Here is a 17750-nt window from a genome sequence, read left to right on the forward strand (position 1 = left end):
CACACTTTTACCACACATTACAATCTGGATATCATTTCCAGCGCCAGGTTTGGTTTTGCCAGGGTCATCCTTCATGTGTTTGTGGAGGGCTCTTATTTGCCTTCCTCTTCCCATACTTTCCCAAGAGTAAAGAATACTGTAACAATGATAATGAAGGACATAGTATGGTTGTGTAAGAACTTACATAATGGTAGATGTCCTGCTTCTTACTGTTGCATTATTTATCCCTCTCTCCTGCCCCCTATTAATTCTGTTTCCCCTTCTTCTGGCTGAGTAGTCCTTCTTACATCCTTTTTTCCTTCTTCTTCTTCCCTTCCTGGATGTATGTTGTTGCTTTTCTCTGGGGTTGCTGTGGTTCTTCTGGGGTGCTTCACTTCTGAGGGTTAGGCCTCCCGTATGTCACATGTGTACCTTATGCCTTGCATTTAGGGCATACATCTGATGTATGATGCCTGGAAGGTGTACAGGCTTTGCTATGCTGGCTGGAGGTTCAGCTGTCCTCGTCAGGATATCCCAAGAGTAAAGAATACTCCAATTTGTTTTTAATTTCGTATTTAGTATTGTCTCAGTCTTTGATATCAGCCAAAAGTGTTCTTCGCAGCACCCACAATATGCCCAGTAATGACTCCTCCTGCAATTCGTACAGAGTTACATATATTGGTAACATATCTAAATATGATTGTAGATTCTTTTTTTTTAAGACCCGTTTCTTCTACTACTCTCATTTCCGCCTGCAAATCCTTATATTTTATGAGTGTATGCAAGACACTGTAGTCACTGAGTGTGGCGATTTCAATGATATTTTTGTCTTCTTTTCATGTACCACTATATCTGTTTTTTTAGCGTCTGTCTTCTGAACTGCTGGTAATGGGTGATCCCATGTAATGTAGACTTCATCATTTTCTATGATGCTTTGTGGCTCATGTTTCCAGTGTTTTTCAGCCACTTCAGTACCATAATGTTCGCACAATCTCCAGTGCAACAGTCTAGCCACATTATTATGCCTTTAACCCCCTTATGACATTAGTATGTCTCAACCAGCAACAAGGTGTACAACTGTTTCCAATTCTTTTTTACAAAACCTACATTTGTCTGTTTCTCCCACATGTTCATTGGACTTTTAAACCAATGTGTATGTAGCCCACTATCTTGTACCGCCAATATTAACCTTCCATCTCTTGGTTTGAATTCACCTCTGTTTAACCATTCCTGTGTTCGTTCCTGGTCAACATGAGGTTCATCCAGATGTTTTCTATAATTGCAACTATATTTATGCATTTTCCACATTTCTTGCCTTCTCATCTGGTCCTTCCACCTTATATTATTTCGTTTTTTGGCACATTCAGTTGCTGCCGAATTTTTATGTACTTGTGATTTGATTTCCATTCCTGCTTGATGCCAATATGCTTCTGCTAGACTAAGCAGAGAAGCCATCTTAGATTTATTCTCCTCATGCTTCAAAACTTTCACTACATTTGGGTCTTGTGAGGTCAGCAGATATGTGTGGAGTCCCATGATTGCAGATCTGAACAGGTAGTCCATTTCAAGAAGACCCATCCCTCCTTTGGAACGGGGAATATATAATCTTGGTATGCACTTGTTTTTATAAATCATTTGGTGAGCATGAAGCATCCTTCTTGTTTTCCTATCTAATTTATCCAACACGTTATGGGGCCAGTCAGTCACTCACTCCAAAACTGTAAGTTAGGACAGGAAGAGAAAATTGGTTTATAGCTTGGATTTTGTTCCTTAATGTCAACGCTGTTTTCAGGATTAATTTAAGTCTTCTAAAGTGTTCCTAAGTTTTATTCACATTTGTTCATGTTTTATTGTTGATCCTTCATCATTTCCAAAATATTTATACACTCCCTCTTGCTCAAGTTCTTTTATATCACATTCTTGTCCCAAACTGATGTTTTATTGGTGCTGCAGTTTTCCTGCTTTAAAGGTTGCTTTTGCATGTTTATCAAAAAAAAGTTTTGACCACTTGCAATTGTGCTTTCAGTTCCTCATCTGATGAGCTATACAGTTTTAATCATTGGCAAAGAGAAGATAAGTGTTTACACTTTGTTGTTTAATAGGAGCCAAATTATGGCTTAAGCTGTTAAGTAGACAGCTTAATGGGTTAAGGGCAAGGCAGAACAGCAGCGGTGACAGAATCTCACCCTGGAATATCCCCCTTGAAATTTTTATCCCTAGAGTAATAATTTGCCCCTTATCATGGCTTAATTGCAGAGTGATCTGCCACTGTTTCGTGGTCACTGTAATGTAGTCGATCAGTGTAAGGTGTATCTTACACATTTTTAAGCACTCTTTTATCCATGAATGTGAGATATTGTCAGATGCTTTTTTGTAGTCAGTCCATGCCATACTTAAATTCTTCCCTTTTTACAGTTCTCCACTATGACTTTATTTAACAACAAGTGATCCTTTGTTGGGAGAGTGGCCTAATGGTTAAGGTGTTTGCCTTACAAACACGAGGTGCACGGTTTGAGTCTCACAAGGGATAATTGGCTAGGTTTAAAATGGCTCTCAAGGGCAGTTAGCTTAGAACTACTCTATGAACCATATGACTTTCTTTTATTGCCCTTTTGTTCTATTGCCATAATTGAGTTTTCGTCTAAATGACTATAAACTCTGTCAGCATCAATTCCAGTGTATAGTTTATAAGTCGTCAGAAGGCAAGCTATTGGTCTCTAATTTTTAGGGTAGCTTGCAGGTTCACTCTTTAGTATTAGCATTGTTTTTCCTGCTGTTAGCCAAGTTGGTGTATGTTCAGATGCGCAAATAAATAGATCTTACTCATGGCTGAATCTTCGTGCAAAGATGTTAATCCTTTTAACCAGAAATTAGGTACTGCATCTCGGCTTGGGGTTTTCCAATTAGAGGCTTTTCTTAACTTTGTGTCAGTCTCACTGGCTGTTACTTCATCCCATTTCGTATCCTGTACCTTTAAACTTCTTATTCATTCTTTTACCTTTTCTACTCATTTACCATCTTTGTTATGTTCCACAGGATCGTCATAGATACCTCTCCAAAATTCTTCTTTTTTGGTGGTCTTTCAATTTTTTTTACCTTGTTTCTCAGTTCTCTATAAAACTTTTCTGGGTCATCAATAAACTGCATTATTTTGTACTTTTCCTTTATATTTATCTGTGTAACCTCTACGTTTTTCTGCCTGTGCTGAGATTTTTTGTTTATTTGCATTAGTGCATGGTAGATCCTGATCTGTTGTAATAATGTGCATTGCTTTTATCACATCTATCCTAAGTATTTTTGTTGACCTTTTCCCTCTTCTATACTCTTCTAACAGTGACACTCCTTGTCTTAATTGCTTTATAGTTTCCTCTATTTGATACTTCCATGATGGTATTTGATTTCTCCCCTTCCTTTCCCTCATTACCATGTGTTCTTGTGGTAGAACTTTATCAATTATTAATTTAGCTGCACAGTAATATATTCTGTTTACTTCTGTTATATCACATGGATCTATATGGACAGTCCTAATTACTGTGTTCATTTGTTTTATCAAACTTCTGACTTTTTATTTTTTATTGACCTTCTGCAGTCTGTTTCTTTAATTGATCTTAATATGTCTATCTCTATTAAATCAAGGAACTCTTCTCTTAGCTCATTTTCTTCTAAATTGCGGGCACATTTTTTGTTTTCCATTTCCGGTGGGCATTCCATAGAAAGTTCTATTGCATCTTCCTGTGACACTTTCTCTTCAATTTTATCCTGTGCCATAAGCTGCAAACTGTGAGAAGTAGGGCATATTATACTGTAAAGGTAAGATGTTACACAGCTATACTTTCACATGCCTAAACTATATGTAGGAGGATTTATGGTTTAGTTTTCCCACTTATTCACTAGTTTCTCATTGTTGCTGTTTTTTTATTGATCATCTTGATTTGCTATTGCCAGTCTGTGGTTCAAGTTCAAGCTGCTCCTAATTCTTCTAGTTAGCAGCTGAGCTTTTTATTGCCACTGAAGCATTTTTTTGGAGTAATTGAAAAGGTTTAACTTGCAAAGTCTCTACTGTTGGCTTTGTTGTTATTGTCAGAAAACTGAGAAGCAGTGTTTCTTTCAACTTGACGGCTCACTGTGTTTCAAATAAACGTTTTTATTTACTCCTTAGCTTGTTCTACATCCAAAATGTCCTTGGTCCTCCAGGTAAGTCTGTTCTGAAGACACCTGGATATAAGTACTTGAATCTCGTCATCCCCTGACTGCCGGGATAAAATTGCTTCACTTCTGCCTGATAAACAGCAGATAATCATTTTCAACAAACACTCAGGTATCCCCAGTTTTAATACTTTTCTCTTCTGCCTCCATTTTGTCATAAACCGCTCTTTCTGTCAGTGCGATTGTATCTTTACTAGTTTAGGTATTACCTGCTTTCTCATGGCCAGATTTGTAGCATACACATGGTGTGCTCACTTAATTAACATATTCTGCTGTGGAACACCAGACCAGTTAGTTGTCTGTACATTCTTAAAATTAATGCAGTGTACTCTTTCCAGTATCTCTGGTGTAGCAAAAAATATTGTTTTCTGTACATGCACTGACTTCTAACTCGACTGTTTTTAAATAGCTCTTGTTGAGAAGCCTCATTTTCATGTAGTGTTTTCATTTCAACTTGCCATTTCTGCAGTCTTCTAAGGTCATCCATATAGCTACTTAAAGCTTCTATTTTTTCCAGCATTTTGTCATCTATCTTTTATATATTCCTCCAGTGTATCACTTGTTTTAAACACCTCTGCCTGCATTTGATTCTTTTTTGCTAAATTACTGGAAGCCATCAGCTGTGCTAAAGCTGAAACTTGAACCATTTTATGCTGAATACTTGCAATGTTTTTCCCATCCTGAGCTTTTTCTTCTTTTCTGCTTAGTTTGTCCATATTTCTTCTGCGCTGGCACCCAGACTGTGTAATTGCTAGTTAATGACTGAATATTACATTAATTGTACTTTTAACAGTTTCTTAGTTTTCATACTGTGAGATCTCTAATCAACCCATTTCTCGGCATGCATCTTTCTTGGAAGAAATCCTACATATTGACAAATACTGATATAACAAGCTACCTGCCCAGACTAATACTGAAAATATTTTTATACTTAAATTAACTGTTTGGTCAGGCATTTATACATAACACAGTTTTGTCTTTTGTATAAATCCAAAGAAATGCCTTATATATGTGTCTAGTTCACATTGCTGAATCACCACATTGTTGACACCCAAAAGATCAACTCCAGATAATCGAACACCCAAACCATAAAGCTAAATGACATGCTGTGCACCCCCCCCCCGCTAATTATGTATACCACCTCCGAGATCTCACTACTAGAGCTGGAAAAGCTCACTCCCTTCTGTACTGTGATCTTGGACCAGCACCTGTCAGCATGACTTGATGGTTTGTGTGTTTGATTAAATGGTCTCTGTCTGTTGTGTGTCAAAGGAATGGTTATTTTATGATATCAGATAGCGCCATATATTATTTATCTGTATTTTGAATCGTGTGTGTGTCTGTATGTGTGTATTTACATACACACACACACACGTGTGTGTGTATATGTGTGTGTGTGTGTGTGTGTGTGTGTGTGTATATATATATATGTGTGTGTGTGTTTGCGTAAGTATCAATATGTGTGTGTGCGCGCGTATTTATATATAGACACCCACACATGTATTCAATTCCAGAAAGTAAGTGTGTTTTTATATACTGTCCCCACACTGGCAACTCCTACTACAACCAACCAGAATCCCCCTACGTGAGGGTTTAGACTTAATTTCTTCTTTCTTTCTTTATGCTCAAACATTTGAGCTCCCTCACATCAGATTATATATACTGCAACACTATTTCTAGTTCAAGCTTCAGTCCAGTTGAATACCACAAAGACTACCAGACATGAAAAAGAAAGTCTAACATCAAATTTTTCATATGAATATCAGCCAGACCACAAGTACAGTTTTACACACACACACACACACACACACACACACACACACACACAAACACTTTCTCAAGACGAGAGTGGACCACATTCCTAAGTCAAAGTGTGATTAAAGTTTGTGAAATTAGTTTTGTTTTGATCTTTCATGTTAGCCAAAAGTGCTCTTCATAGTAGTTGCAGTGTGCCTAGAAATTACTCCTCCTGCAATTCATACAGAGTTATATGTATCGGTAGCGTATGTAAATGTTGTTGTGTCTTTCGTCTTTTCCCGGTTAGGGGTCGCCACAGCGAAACTGCAGTCTGCTAATGATTGGTAGTTGATTTTTACGTGCCGAGTTACCAGCCCTGATGCACAACCTTCAACGAAGGTGCGCCCATTCACGCAAGTCTCCACGCAGAAGACGCTCTAGCTGAGAATCGAACCGGACAGCGTCTTACTGTGAGGCAACAATGCTACCACAGCACCACCACCGCGGATTTTGGTAGCATATGTAAATATGATTGCAAATTCTTTTTTATGAGACCCATTGATCTAGCTATTGTTGTAACTGTCTGGGTATCCTTCTTCAACATTCCATCATGTCTCCTTAGAAAACCTGGTATTTTATAACTTTGTCTGTCTCTCTCTCTGTCTTTACATAAGACACTGTAATCATTGGGTGCAGTAATTTCCAATGATCAGTGCTACTTTTGTCTTCTTTTCCTGGACTAGTATATCTGGTTTTCTCACATTAATTTTGTAAACTGTTAGTAATAGGTGATTCATTGTGATATAAACTCTATAATGCATTGTGGCTTATGTTTCCAGTGCTTTTCAGCTAATTCAGTATTGTAATGTTTGCACAATCCCCAGTGCAACAGTCTTGCCACATTGTTATGCCTTTCAGTATACAGGCCCTGTGTCATTAGTGTATCACACACAGCAACAAAATGTACGACTGTTTCCTGTTCTGGCATTTGTCTGTCTCTTCCACATGTTCAGTGGACTTTGTAAACCAATGAGTGCACAGTCCTCTGTCTTGGGCTATTCTTTGACTTCTCCATCACTAATCCTCTTTTTTTTCCTTTGTTTTTTTTTTTGTATTGTGAAATTTTCCATGTATGGATGCTTTTGCCTGTATTTCTTTTCAAATATCCATGGGTGCTGCTTTTTGTATTGATTAGTTTTGCTTTCTCTTTTGCATAAAATTTGCATCATATTAAATCTCTTTTTCTTTTCCATGTCCATATTTCTTCAGATGTCTCCTATTCTACCTGTTTCTTCTTAATTTGGGGACTCGTTGTTCCAGTATGCTGTGAACCTGTATTAGACTTTCAACACTAAATCCTTCACTTTGCAGGTATTCCATAACTTCAGCTTCTATTTGTTTAACTTCTGCTGTATGAATCTTCTGTTCTGTGTTTCCCCTTTGTGATCTTATTTTTACTATTGTGAAATTTTCCATACCTGGGTGCCTTTGCCTGTATTTCTCTTCAAGTATGTTTGGAGCTGCTTTTTTGTATTGATTTGTTTAGCTCCTTTGCATAAATATTGCACCATATCAGGTCTGTCACTCTCTCTCTCTCCTTCCCATGTCCACATTTCTTTTTATACCTTTGAAAACTCTCCAGGTTTTGTTCTTTGTGTTTTCTTACTTTCTCAGTTGCTTCTTTTTCCAAACGGTCCCAAATTTCTTGGAATATATAATGTTTTTCAGAATCTCTTGTATTAATGAACACAGTTTTGCATTTGAAGCTTTTGACAGTTTTTCTTGTGCAAGTATTTAAATTTCCATTAATTTTTCTCAGTCTTTTTGAATATATTCTATTTGGAAATTCTGGATTTCTTGCATAATAGTAATACTACAAAATTTTTCCTCAATAGTACAATCTGTCGTCTTTGTGGCTCTTTTTTAACCTGTCAGTTTTTGTACACTACTACTTCCTTCTGCAACAGGGAGGCCAGCTCTCCTAATAATGACTCTTCTTTCTCTGAAATCTCTGGTTTAGCCCAGTATTCGAAATGCTGTAATAGGTAGTGTTATTTCACAACTTTGAAATATTTTTTTTTTCCCAAACTAAACATTTAGTCCACTGCTTAGTACACTAATTGTATTGCACAATTTCAATATATAATCTAATGCATCCCTTGTACACTGTCCCATATTCATGCCTTTTGAATCAAGTAGTCATTTGAAAGTAAAACAACTGACTTGCTGTTTTGGGCCAGACTTTTTTCCTTTCAAGGTAAGCCACTGCACTGCTGTTATCAACTCCAAGATTACTACACCACTGATGAAAGATAAAACACTGACTGCTGCTACCTGTTTTGAAGAATGCACACTTTAGCAAAGTTCCATCACATATTTGGTAGGATACCTATGGTCACAAATTTTGAGGTTATAAAGTCTTGTTAACCATACCATCATCTGCTTTGCTGTGTCTTAGTACCTATGAATATGCTTTTGTTGATAAAAATTTACATTGACTGTTTGTACATTCCAGGCATTCTGTTCTCCCATAACTCCACATTATAGATTTGTAATAGAAAAGAGAAGAGCTGTCCTGCTGTCACTGAAACCAGGCATCTGTATGTATTGCTCGGAGCTCAGGTATGGTACTGGACTTATTGGGCTTGAGAGCCATCTGTGGAGAGGAAGAAGAATTAGCAACCTGTGGACTACTATCTTTTTCAGCTGTAGGGCTCCAGAGCTAGTGTTACTAGATGTTTAGTTTTCATGTCTGAGCATGTATACCTCTGTCACATATGCATGCACACAGACATGCAAACTCAAACACGCACAGCAAAATAAACAAATACATTATATTCTCTGTTTACTGCTATCCTTCTAAGAGTGTTGTATTTCATAGACTAGCTGTGCCACCTTTGGTTGAGATTCATACCTCTCAACCTCTTAGAACAAGAAATCTGGACAAAGCCATAAGGGGGGACAAAGGCCCAGAAATAGGGACGCTTTTTAAATATTGCTCTTACAGACTTAGAAATTTGATAGAATAACAGGTTTTGCATTAACATGAATTTTCTGAAGGGTATGAAGTCTGAAATTCAGATGTCTGCCATTATTTTCTCACTTCAACCCTTAATGATTTGTCAGTGATTTGGCAAAAAATAACACAATTTTACGTGAAAAAGACTGAAAATATAAGTAATAAATCTGGACATTCTGTGAAAATCTGTACAGGTGAGAGGTTTGTGATCACACCCTTCCTCTTGAAATAGGTACATCCACCATCATAGCAAGGGGGATCTGTAGAAACATAGAGGAAGCAAGACTGAATGATGGGCTAGCCAGCAGAAAGAGAAACTAGTAATTTTTTTGTCTGTTTTTATGCTGTGTATTATATTACTCTGTTAAACAACATCCCAGGGGTATACTCAGAAAAAATATGACTGCAGAAAGTGTTAAATTTATTTTTCTATCCCCAGATGTGTGGTGTGATGTTATCTGGTAGTGAAGAATCTACTCCATCTGTAGTATATCACTGTGTCCTGCGTGGGTTAGAACGCCTTCTTCTTTCAGAACAACTCTCCAGACTGGATGGTGAGGCTCTTGTGAAGCTTAGTGTTGACAGACTTAACATGCACAGCCCTCACAGAGCAATGGCTGCTTTAGGATTGATGTTAACGTGCATGTATACAGGTAAGAAGATAAACATATTACATGTCATTTGATTAAGAGATCTTGAAATATGCATAGCTTTACTAAATTAGTTTTTGCAAATTTTATATATATGCTGCTAAATGAATAACTTATAGTGTATAATTTCTACAGCTGTCAGTACATTAAACCTCATTTTTATCACATGGTAACCAAAGTTTTTTTGTGAATAAATTGCAGGTTGCATCTTGATCAAGAATCTTTGATGCTTATAGGTTCATTGGTGTTTACAAGACTAATGACCACAAGGTCCTTTTTAAGCCTAGCCATGCATCCCAAATCTCTGACTAGTTCTGATACCCTTGATAAGTGTAAGCAAGAGTTTGGAAGATAACATTTACAAGCAGGGGCCTGGGAGATGAACGATTTACAGGTTGCCTGTGTCCATTAGAGACTACAGATGGAGTAGATTCTTCGCTACCAGAAACCAGGGATGAATTTCCTGTTCCCAATCTAATTGTCCAAGTTGCAGTTGAAGTGGGTTAGGGAGGAACTCTGCTTCACATGGATGGGGACTGTTCCATAGATGGGATAGTCTCTGGGATACATACTTGTCTCTCCAGCAGGTCCTTTTTATATCACAGGCAAAGTTTAAGTCTTTAGAATGGGTAATTCTGGTGTTGTTTGTTTTGTGGATATGCAGGAGGTCAATCAGAGTGTTTAATTACTTACTTGCTGTTCTTTTCTAGGTAGAAACATGAATATGTGTTTATATTTACAAATAATTTCTGAATTGCAGAAATGTTAAAACAAACTGAGCTGCCTCCATCAAAGTAAAGGTTTTAATCCTAACTATGATACAGCCAAACAGAATTCTAATATCAGAGCCTCTACCTGAGCATCTGGCCGAGTGGGGCAAGATTGAAAGTCCATTGTCCAGCTGCCCTCTTTTGAAGGAAGTAATTAGGGTTGTTCACCACAGGAGCGTCTTGTGCTGGCTGTCTCCCATTAGACAGTCTGTTGGATTAGCCTATATGAAGTATATTACCTTGTAGGATTGGAATGAGGACATTCAGGAGCACTGTGAATGATAATTCTTGCTAGCTGGCTATAGTTGCTACTTGCTAGTCTGTGTCTGTTCTAACTATTCTGGCTACATAGTGGTCATGTAAAGGTTAGTCCCATTATGTAAAGGAGAGACTCTTCTATGGGTGACAAGTTATACTATGTTGTGCAGTAGAGGTGTAGCTTGAGACAGTACCAGATCTTTGTCCCCCCCACCCTAGCCCTTCAAGTAATGAGCAAAAAAATAGGTCTGTATCGGGTACTTGGGCTGCTGAAATGCAGGAGCCAGTTAGGTCCCAGCTCTGCACCCTGCCACCTAACTTTCTGCCTCACATTTTAGAATTTAAAAAAATGGAGACTCCTCCTTTTATTGGCACACATATCAGTTGTCCAGATAAACACCCCCTCCCTCTTACCCCATCTCTTCAGTTAAGCATTTCTTGTAAATCTTAAGTAAGCTTATTAGTGTGAGGATTTTGGGTATTATTGACTTGTACCTTTTTGCTTAACATCTTCCTTTTGTTAGCTAATCTCTGTAGATTTTTTTAATAATCACATGACAGTGCAATTTTTGGTTTTCTAAAGCTATCTCCATGTTGTTAAAATTCTTTGATATTTTGTCTTTAATTTTTTTAATAACTTCAGTATTTATTATCTATTTCTTTGTTGTTTAAATGTTGCTTTATATTTTCTCTTGTATTTCTAACAACTCTTTATCACACTGTTTCATTTTATTACAAGATCATCTTCATGTTATATTTTTAATAAGTATTTTAAGGCCTCCCAGAGTATGACTTTACTAACCTGACCATTATCATTCAAAAATAAAAAAAAATTAATTTGCAATTTGTTCCTTAAGATAACTTTTAAATTATTTCAATTTCATCATACACACACACACACACACACACACACACACACACACACACACACACACACACACACACTGGGATTCTATAAATAAACTGAAATGTCATTATACCCATTAATATATTAATACTAAGTGCATTATGATCAGATAAAGGACAAGGAGCAGTTTTAAAATAATTTACTTTTAAGTAAATCTGTGCATAAATCCTATCAGTTCTAGTTTGTGTCCCATGCGCATAAGAATGAGTGAAGAACAATGACTTATCTTCTGCTTTTACTATTAAACCCACTAAATTATTATTATTACTAATCCATCTGTTTAGTGCTTTAGCTGATGCCAGAATTTTAGTTTTCTTCTTGTCACTTGAATCTTATATGCTAGATATGCAGTTAAAAGTCCCCTGCTAAAATTAAACTACCCTTCCATTGGCTTTGTAGTTTGTTTAAGTGATCTTTTGCCACTCTATTCCAGGAAACTGATAAAGATGAACTAGTGTATAGAGTTTGCAGTTACATTTAATTATTACAAATGTTTACATCCCTTTGGGATCATTAATGGCTTCCATGACATTAGACATTACAATAAATGTTCTCTAAAGTATAGTAGTTCCTCTCCTGTTTTTGTTAAAAGAAGCAGCTGATAGCATCTCATAACCTAAGTTATTTAAATATTGTATATCTCTATCTTTCAAGTGAGTCTCTTGCAAGAATGTCTCCTCTATTTAATTTTAGATACCTCATTAATGATTCCCTTTGGTTGCCATTATTTAATCCATTTACATTCATAGATAATAGATTAAAACTATCCATACTGTGCATTTAAAAATATTTCTTTTAAAAGACAGTATAACACATTTATCCACCATATTAATTTAATTGTATGTAAGACTGTAATGCATTCCTCCAATACTATCGTAACAGTCCAGATTTTTGAATTTTCCTTTCTACAAACTAAACTACTAAAACTCATAAATAACAGAAACAAGTTTACACCTGTAACTGTGTGTGTTACTAATAAAACATGACCTGCCATGGATACCAAAGTTCCAGGTTTGCCTGTTGAAAAGACAAACTACTATACAATCTCTCTACCTACCAATACCTAAAAATTCATAAAAAAATAGCCAAAAGTTACAGTAACTTACAAATAATATAATATTATATATAAGTTCAAATAATGAGCTACTATTAATTTAGTTATATATTTTGCCATTTAAATCTATTTCCCCATTATTACATTTAATATTCCTGTTATATTAATCACAGATATTAAATAATCCCACAAATAATGTACTGTAAACATTTTAATCTAATAGTAGTATAAATTATCCATTAAATATTTTAAATTATTTGCTCATTCAACATTATTATAATTAAATCACTAAATAAGTAAAAAAAAAAAAAAGTGGGACCTGAAGAGATAAATATATCTGTAAACTTATAGGCTACAGCTAATCTTATCATACTAAACTATTATGCAAAAATAAAATCAGTGCACTTATATATTTGTTACGCTACATAAGTGCCGGAAGCTATTGAAGACAGTAGGGTGAGAGGGGCACTTAGTGATCTAATCAACGCAATTTTTATAACTATTTAATGCCACAACATAGGTTCACTTGGAGGACATTTTAAGCTTAGCCAATTCCCTTTTGGTGCTTGAATTAACATTTTCTGATTGGTCTTACCTATCCCATGGCTAATAATTGTATAGCAGCCCTAATGAGAATAACTGTGGTCATACCATAGATAATTTGAGGGGACCCATGTAAGGGATGCAACATTTAGGAACTGCCTGTATCCATTAGTGGCATGAGGGGCAATCCTGGAGTACATTTTCTATTACCCATTCTTAGATCCAAGTTGCATTTGAATATGGACAGATGAGCTTTGTTTTATTTTTATGGATAGCATGTTCTGGAACAGCGGTAGTCTCTGTGATATATATCCGTCTCTCCACAACATTCAATTTAAATACCTGGACTGAGTATTTCTGATGCCATTTGACTTGCTGATGTTTAGTAGGTCTATCTGTATTAGGTCGGAGAATGCCTTTTATGCCAGACATGTCACCTCTAAGCACACTGTAGGATACTGAGTATAGTAATAAATCTTTGAGGTGGTCCATGCAAGACCTATTGTTTAGGACTTGTATACTTTAGTAAGGTATCTCTGAAGATATTCCAGTTGTTGCATGGGGCTGGACAGATAAATGCAAAAGTGGGCATTATACAAAATGATTGACCTAATGAGAACTTTGTAAAGGGTGCCAACATCATCTCTAGATCTAGTCACAATCAATTTGTTTATAAGCTGTGCAATATAGAAAGGTTTTCTTATACCTCTGGGCACATGTTGGTCAAAGGTTAGGTCACTGTACATAGAAGTTCCCAAATGCCAAACAAATGGGTCAGTTCTCAGAGGGCGTTGCCATGATTTTGACACCAGTTGTTATTTGGGGCAAACCTTTCTGCATGATGGTTAAATCATTTGGGGATTCATTAACTGCTCCTAGCTTGCAGTCATCTCAAACTTGGCTGACAAAGCCCTTTGGTATTTCCTTTTACTTTTGAGATGTATATGCCAAACAGAAAAAGTCTCAGCACCGAACCCTGGGAGACTTCATTGATGACTGGTCTCTTTCCCTGTTTTGATCTCCTACATCCTGTGAGCAAGTTGGCAATCTAGCTAATGATGCATGTGTTTGTTCCTACATTATTCATCTTTTGTACTCCACCCGAGTAGGGAATTGTTTCAAAAGATTTGGTCAGGTCAAGGTAATGTGATGTGAACTGTTTTACCTTCATCCATTGCTTTGGTAAAAGAATAAAGCTTAAAATTTGCCAAAGATTTTGAGCCTTTCACACTTTCCTCTGGGCTGTTTTCAAACACATTTTTAGGGCCATGCATACAGGTATGGGTTCTTTGATTCACCTTCCTGATTGCATTAAATTAAATTCCTTGTGTAATGCAGCACCCGTTAGAATGTGTTTTAAATTTGTAGTTGTGAAAAGTCTTCTAGTAAGCATTGAAACAAAATGTATGAACCAATAATGACAAAACTACCCATTTCAGAAAATTTCAACCATAAAAGGCCACTCAAACTTCTGTCATTACAATCCACCAATATCAGTAAATATGCAAAATCTCTGCAGAAGTCAAGTCATCTAAATAATTCCACATTTAAGGGATCTGTAGGAAACAACTTTGTTTCATTGTTTCATCTACAAATAAAGTGGCTGCTGCCCTTGAAGAATAAATTGCCTATGTTACATTAAAAAATGATAAGCTAGTAATATTGCAATAGGGAATGGATGGCAAACTGATAACAGGTTCATAGTTACTGGGTAACCCCTCCAAAGGAGGACATTCACAGGACTGCAGCATCCATTCTCTTTAAATTGCAACACAGTACAATATCAGTGATCCATTTGCATACTGTGGGAGTAGAACCCACAGCCATCTGCATCAAAAGTAAGGCTACTACCTGTTGTGCTTCTAACAATGCAAACAGACTTGGAATAAGCAGCACTAAACTTCTCTTCCCCTGAAGCTCTCAGCTCCATGTAAAATTTATTCAATATTTGTTTATTGGGAAAGTCCGACTTGGAATAAAGACAACTTTCAGCAAAGGCCCGGGGAGAAATGCTCCAGATGCATGCATTTGTAACAGGGGAGGAAACCCACATAAACACAGGGAGGGAAGACATACAGACTCTACATCGAAGGCACCCCAATCAAGAATCAAACCAGAGAACCTCTTGCTGTGAGGCAACACTACCACTGCACCATACACTAACACATCTAAAGCTCTAAATTTCACAGCAGAAGAAATGTAGAAAAAGCCAAAATTTATTTGGGGGGGGCAAAGGCCCAAAACCAGGGACATATTTTAAATATTACTTGTATAATTTTAGAAAGTTGCTGAAATAGTGTTTTGTGTTACCAAAAAAGATAGAAGACTGAAACTTAAAAGGCTAGCATTATTTAGTGAATTCCATTCTCACTGATTTGTCACAAAACCACAAATTTTGACTCCCTGAATCACAAGTGGTGGTGTGGTTAGAGAATGCAGGCCCTTGTACTTAAGGTTCAGGGTTTGAACCGGGGTAATTCTTACCATCAGTTATAAGTAACTGGGGCATTTTATACACACGCACACTTTTCATATCTTTAATTGTATTCCTGAGAGCTGTAAACAAAATGAATTCTTCCTGCAGTCTCTCATGGGCCAAAGGAAACCTTGTCAAGTTCATTGCTGCCAACAAAGAGCAGTTTTCAGTGGAACACATGTTCACTCTGCAAAGGATCAACTCTCCCTTAATGTAACCACATGTATGAAATTTTTTATTTTATTTGTTTTATTGCTTGCTAACCAGAAATAATAGGCTAATAAATAGACAGTTTCAGCTGTGCTGGAAAACAAGTCCAGTCTAATAAGTATCATATTCCCAAAATAAAGATGACTGTGATTTGTAAAAACATGTATGATTACACCTGTATTTAATAACTCCTTGGGATCAAAATAATTACATGCAGGTATAATCTTTTCTACTAGAATACAATACAGAAACAGGAAACTACAGTTTTAAACCTTTGGTGTCAGAGTCATACTGAAAAGTGAGCATTTCTTACCAAGTTATTTGATTTTGTTTAACACATGAAGTCTGACCCCACACCAGAATCTCTTTCATCAGTGTTACACCCTTTCATTATGTTAGAATCTTTATGGATTATGAGCTTCTCCAGACCATTCATGCTTCTAAGTCAAGACTGAAATTCATGAAAAAATATTTCCACTTTACAGACGTATGAGCAGCTAAGGCTATAAGTGAGTTATCCGATAAACAACTATACTGCTGTTATATATTAAGTGAGCATTTGACAAACCAGTCTTAAACAGCTCTTTATGTTCGATATGATGAAAATACGGGGGTTTTTTTCTTTTCATTTTTTTTTTAATGACAGGAACTTGCATACATGAGAACAAGTTGTAGTAATACAAAATATTGCAAAAAAACACTGGTAAAATGTTAAGTCAGTATCCTCTCTTGCAAAATATGATTAACATAAAAAGGCAGTTTACTCTATGAGGCTGGGTAGATTTAATAATAGTACAGCATAAGCTATTAACATTCTGCAAAATCTAAGAAAATACTATATCTGAAGCTGCTCAATATAAAACATTACCATAGCTTTTGTTTTACCAACTCATTTCTAAGAAGAAAAAAGATGTTATTTTGAGTAGATTACTGACATGTATACTTAAGAAAAAGAATGTTCCTTTCTGTTTTCAAAGACATTAGTGATGAACTTTTACTTAGATTTTCTTCAAAACAGCTCAAGAAGCAGATAGGGAGCAAGGCAAACCTCTCAACTGTCCCGAATTACTCGGATTTTACAGAGTTTTGGGGACCCAATAATGGGGTGCCAAGATTCCCGAGTGGTACCCCATTATTTCCGATTTTTCAAAAGTATTTTTTTGATTTTCGCGCTTTCGGAGATGATGTCATCACATGCGCGATGAAGTCAGCTCCGTCAACATGCCGCGTGTCTGTTTGAATAGTGGACTGCTGTTCGGGTGGTAGAACGCAGGATCTCTAAGCCAAGGCAGGAGGATTTATTTACTTTTTAAGCCAGTCGGACTCGGAATGCACTGCCGTTTGGGCAGGAAGTGTCTGCTCTGCCGTTTAATGAACGAACTGCCGTTCAGGCAGGATTTCTTCAACTGGCAACTGTAGAGCTGAAAGTGTCTGTTGCAGGAGGACTAACCAGACAGAAAGGACTGTTGACAGAAGGTACTTTGCTGTGTAAAGCTGGCAAATGCAGTGTGTGTGTGTGTGTGTGTGTGTGTCTGTGTGTATGTCTGTGAAAGGGCAGCTTCTTTACTTTGTTTACTGTGCTTGGCTCAGCTGCTTGCAGGCATTACCTTTGATTGAACAGTGATTCCTTTTACTTAATGGCTCAGCAGCAGCTTGCAGAAATGGCATCTTCTTTACTTTGTTTACTGTGCTTGGCTCAGCTTGCAGAATGCAGGCATAACTTTTGAGAGTGTGTTTAGCTTACAGGTATTACGGCTGAGAGAAATGGCAGCTTCTTGAACCACTTTTGAATAGTGAGTGATTCTTTTTTTACTTAACAGATTAGCTTGCAGGCATAATGTATGTTAACTGGCAGCTTTACTTTGTTCCTGTGCTTGTTTTGATTGGTGATTCCTTTTTCTTAATGGCTCAGCTTGCAGGCATAACGTGTGTGAAACGGCA

The 17750-nt window shown here is 36.8% G+C and overlaps 1 protein-coding gene across 4 annotated transcripts in view; it reads left to right on the forward strand.

Moving 5' to 3' along the window:
• HTT (huntingtin) overlaps positions 1–17750 on the forward strand; it is a 4811037-nt gene that overhangs the window by 4630999 nt on the left and 162288 nt on the right. For all 4 annotated transcript variants that reach the window (XM_044062924.1, XM_044062926.1, XM_044062925.1 and 1 more), the window contains one exon: positions 9381–9594. In XM_044062924.1, the coding sequence (XP_043918859.1) occupies positions 9381–9594 (214 nt within the window). The remainder of the gene's footprint in view (positions 1–9380; positions 9595–17750) is intronic.

This window comes from Protopterus annectens, chromosome 2.part1 (genome assembly GCF_019279795.1).
Source record: "Protopterus annectens isolate FY-2018-M chromosome 2.part1, PAN1.0, whole genome shotgun sequence".
In the NCBI taxonomy this organism is placed as follows: Eukaryota; Metazoa; Chordata; order Ceratodontiformes; family Protopteridae; genus Protopterus; species Protopterus annectens.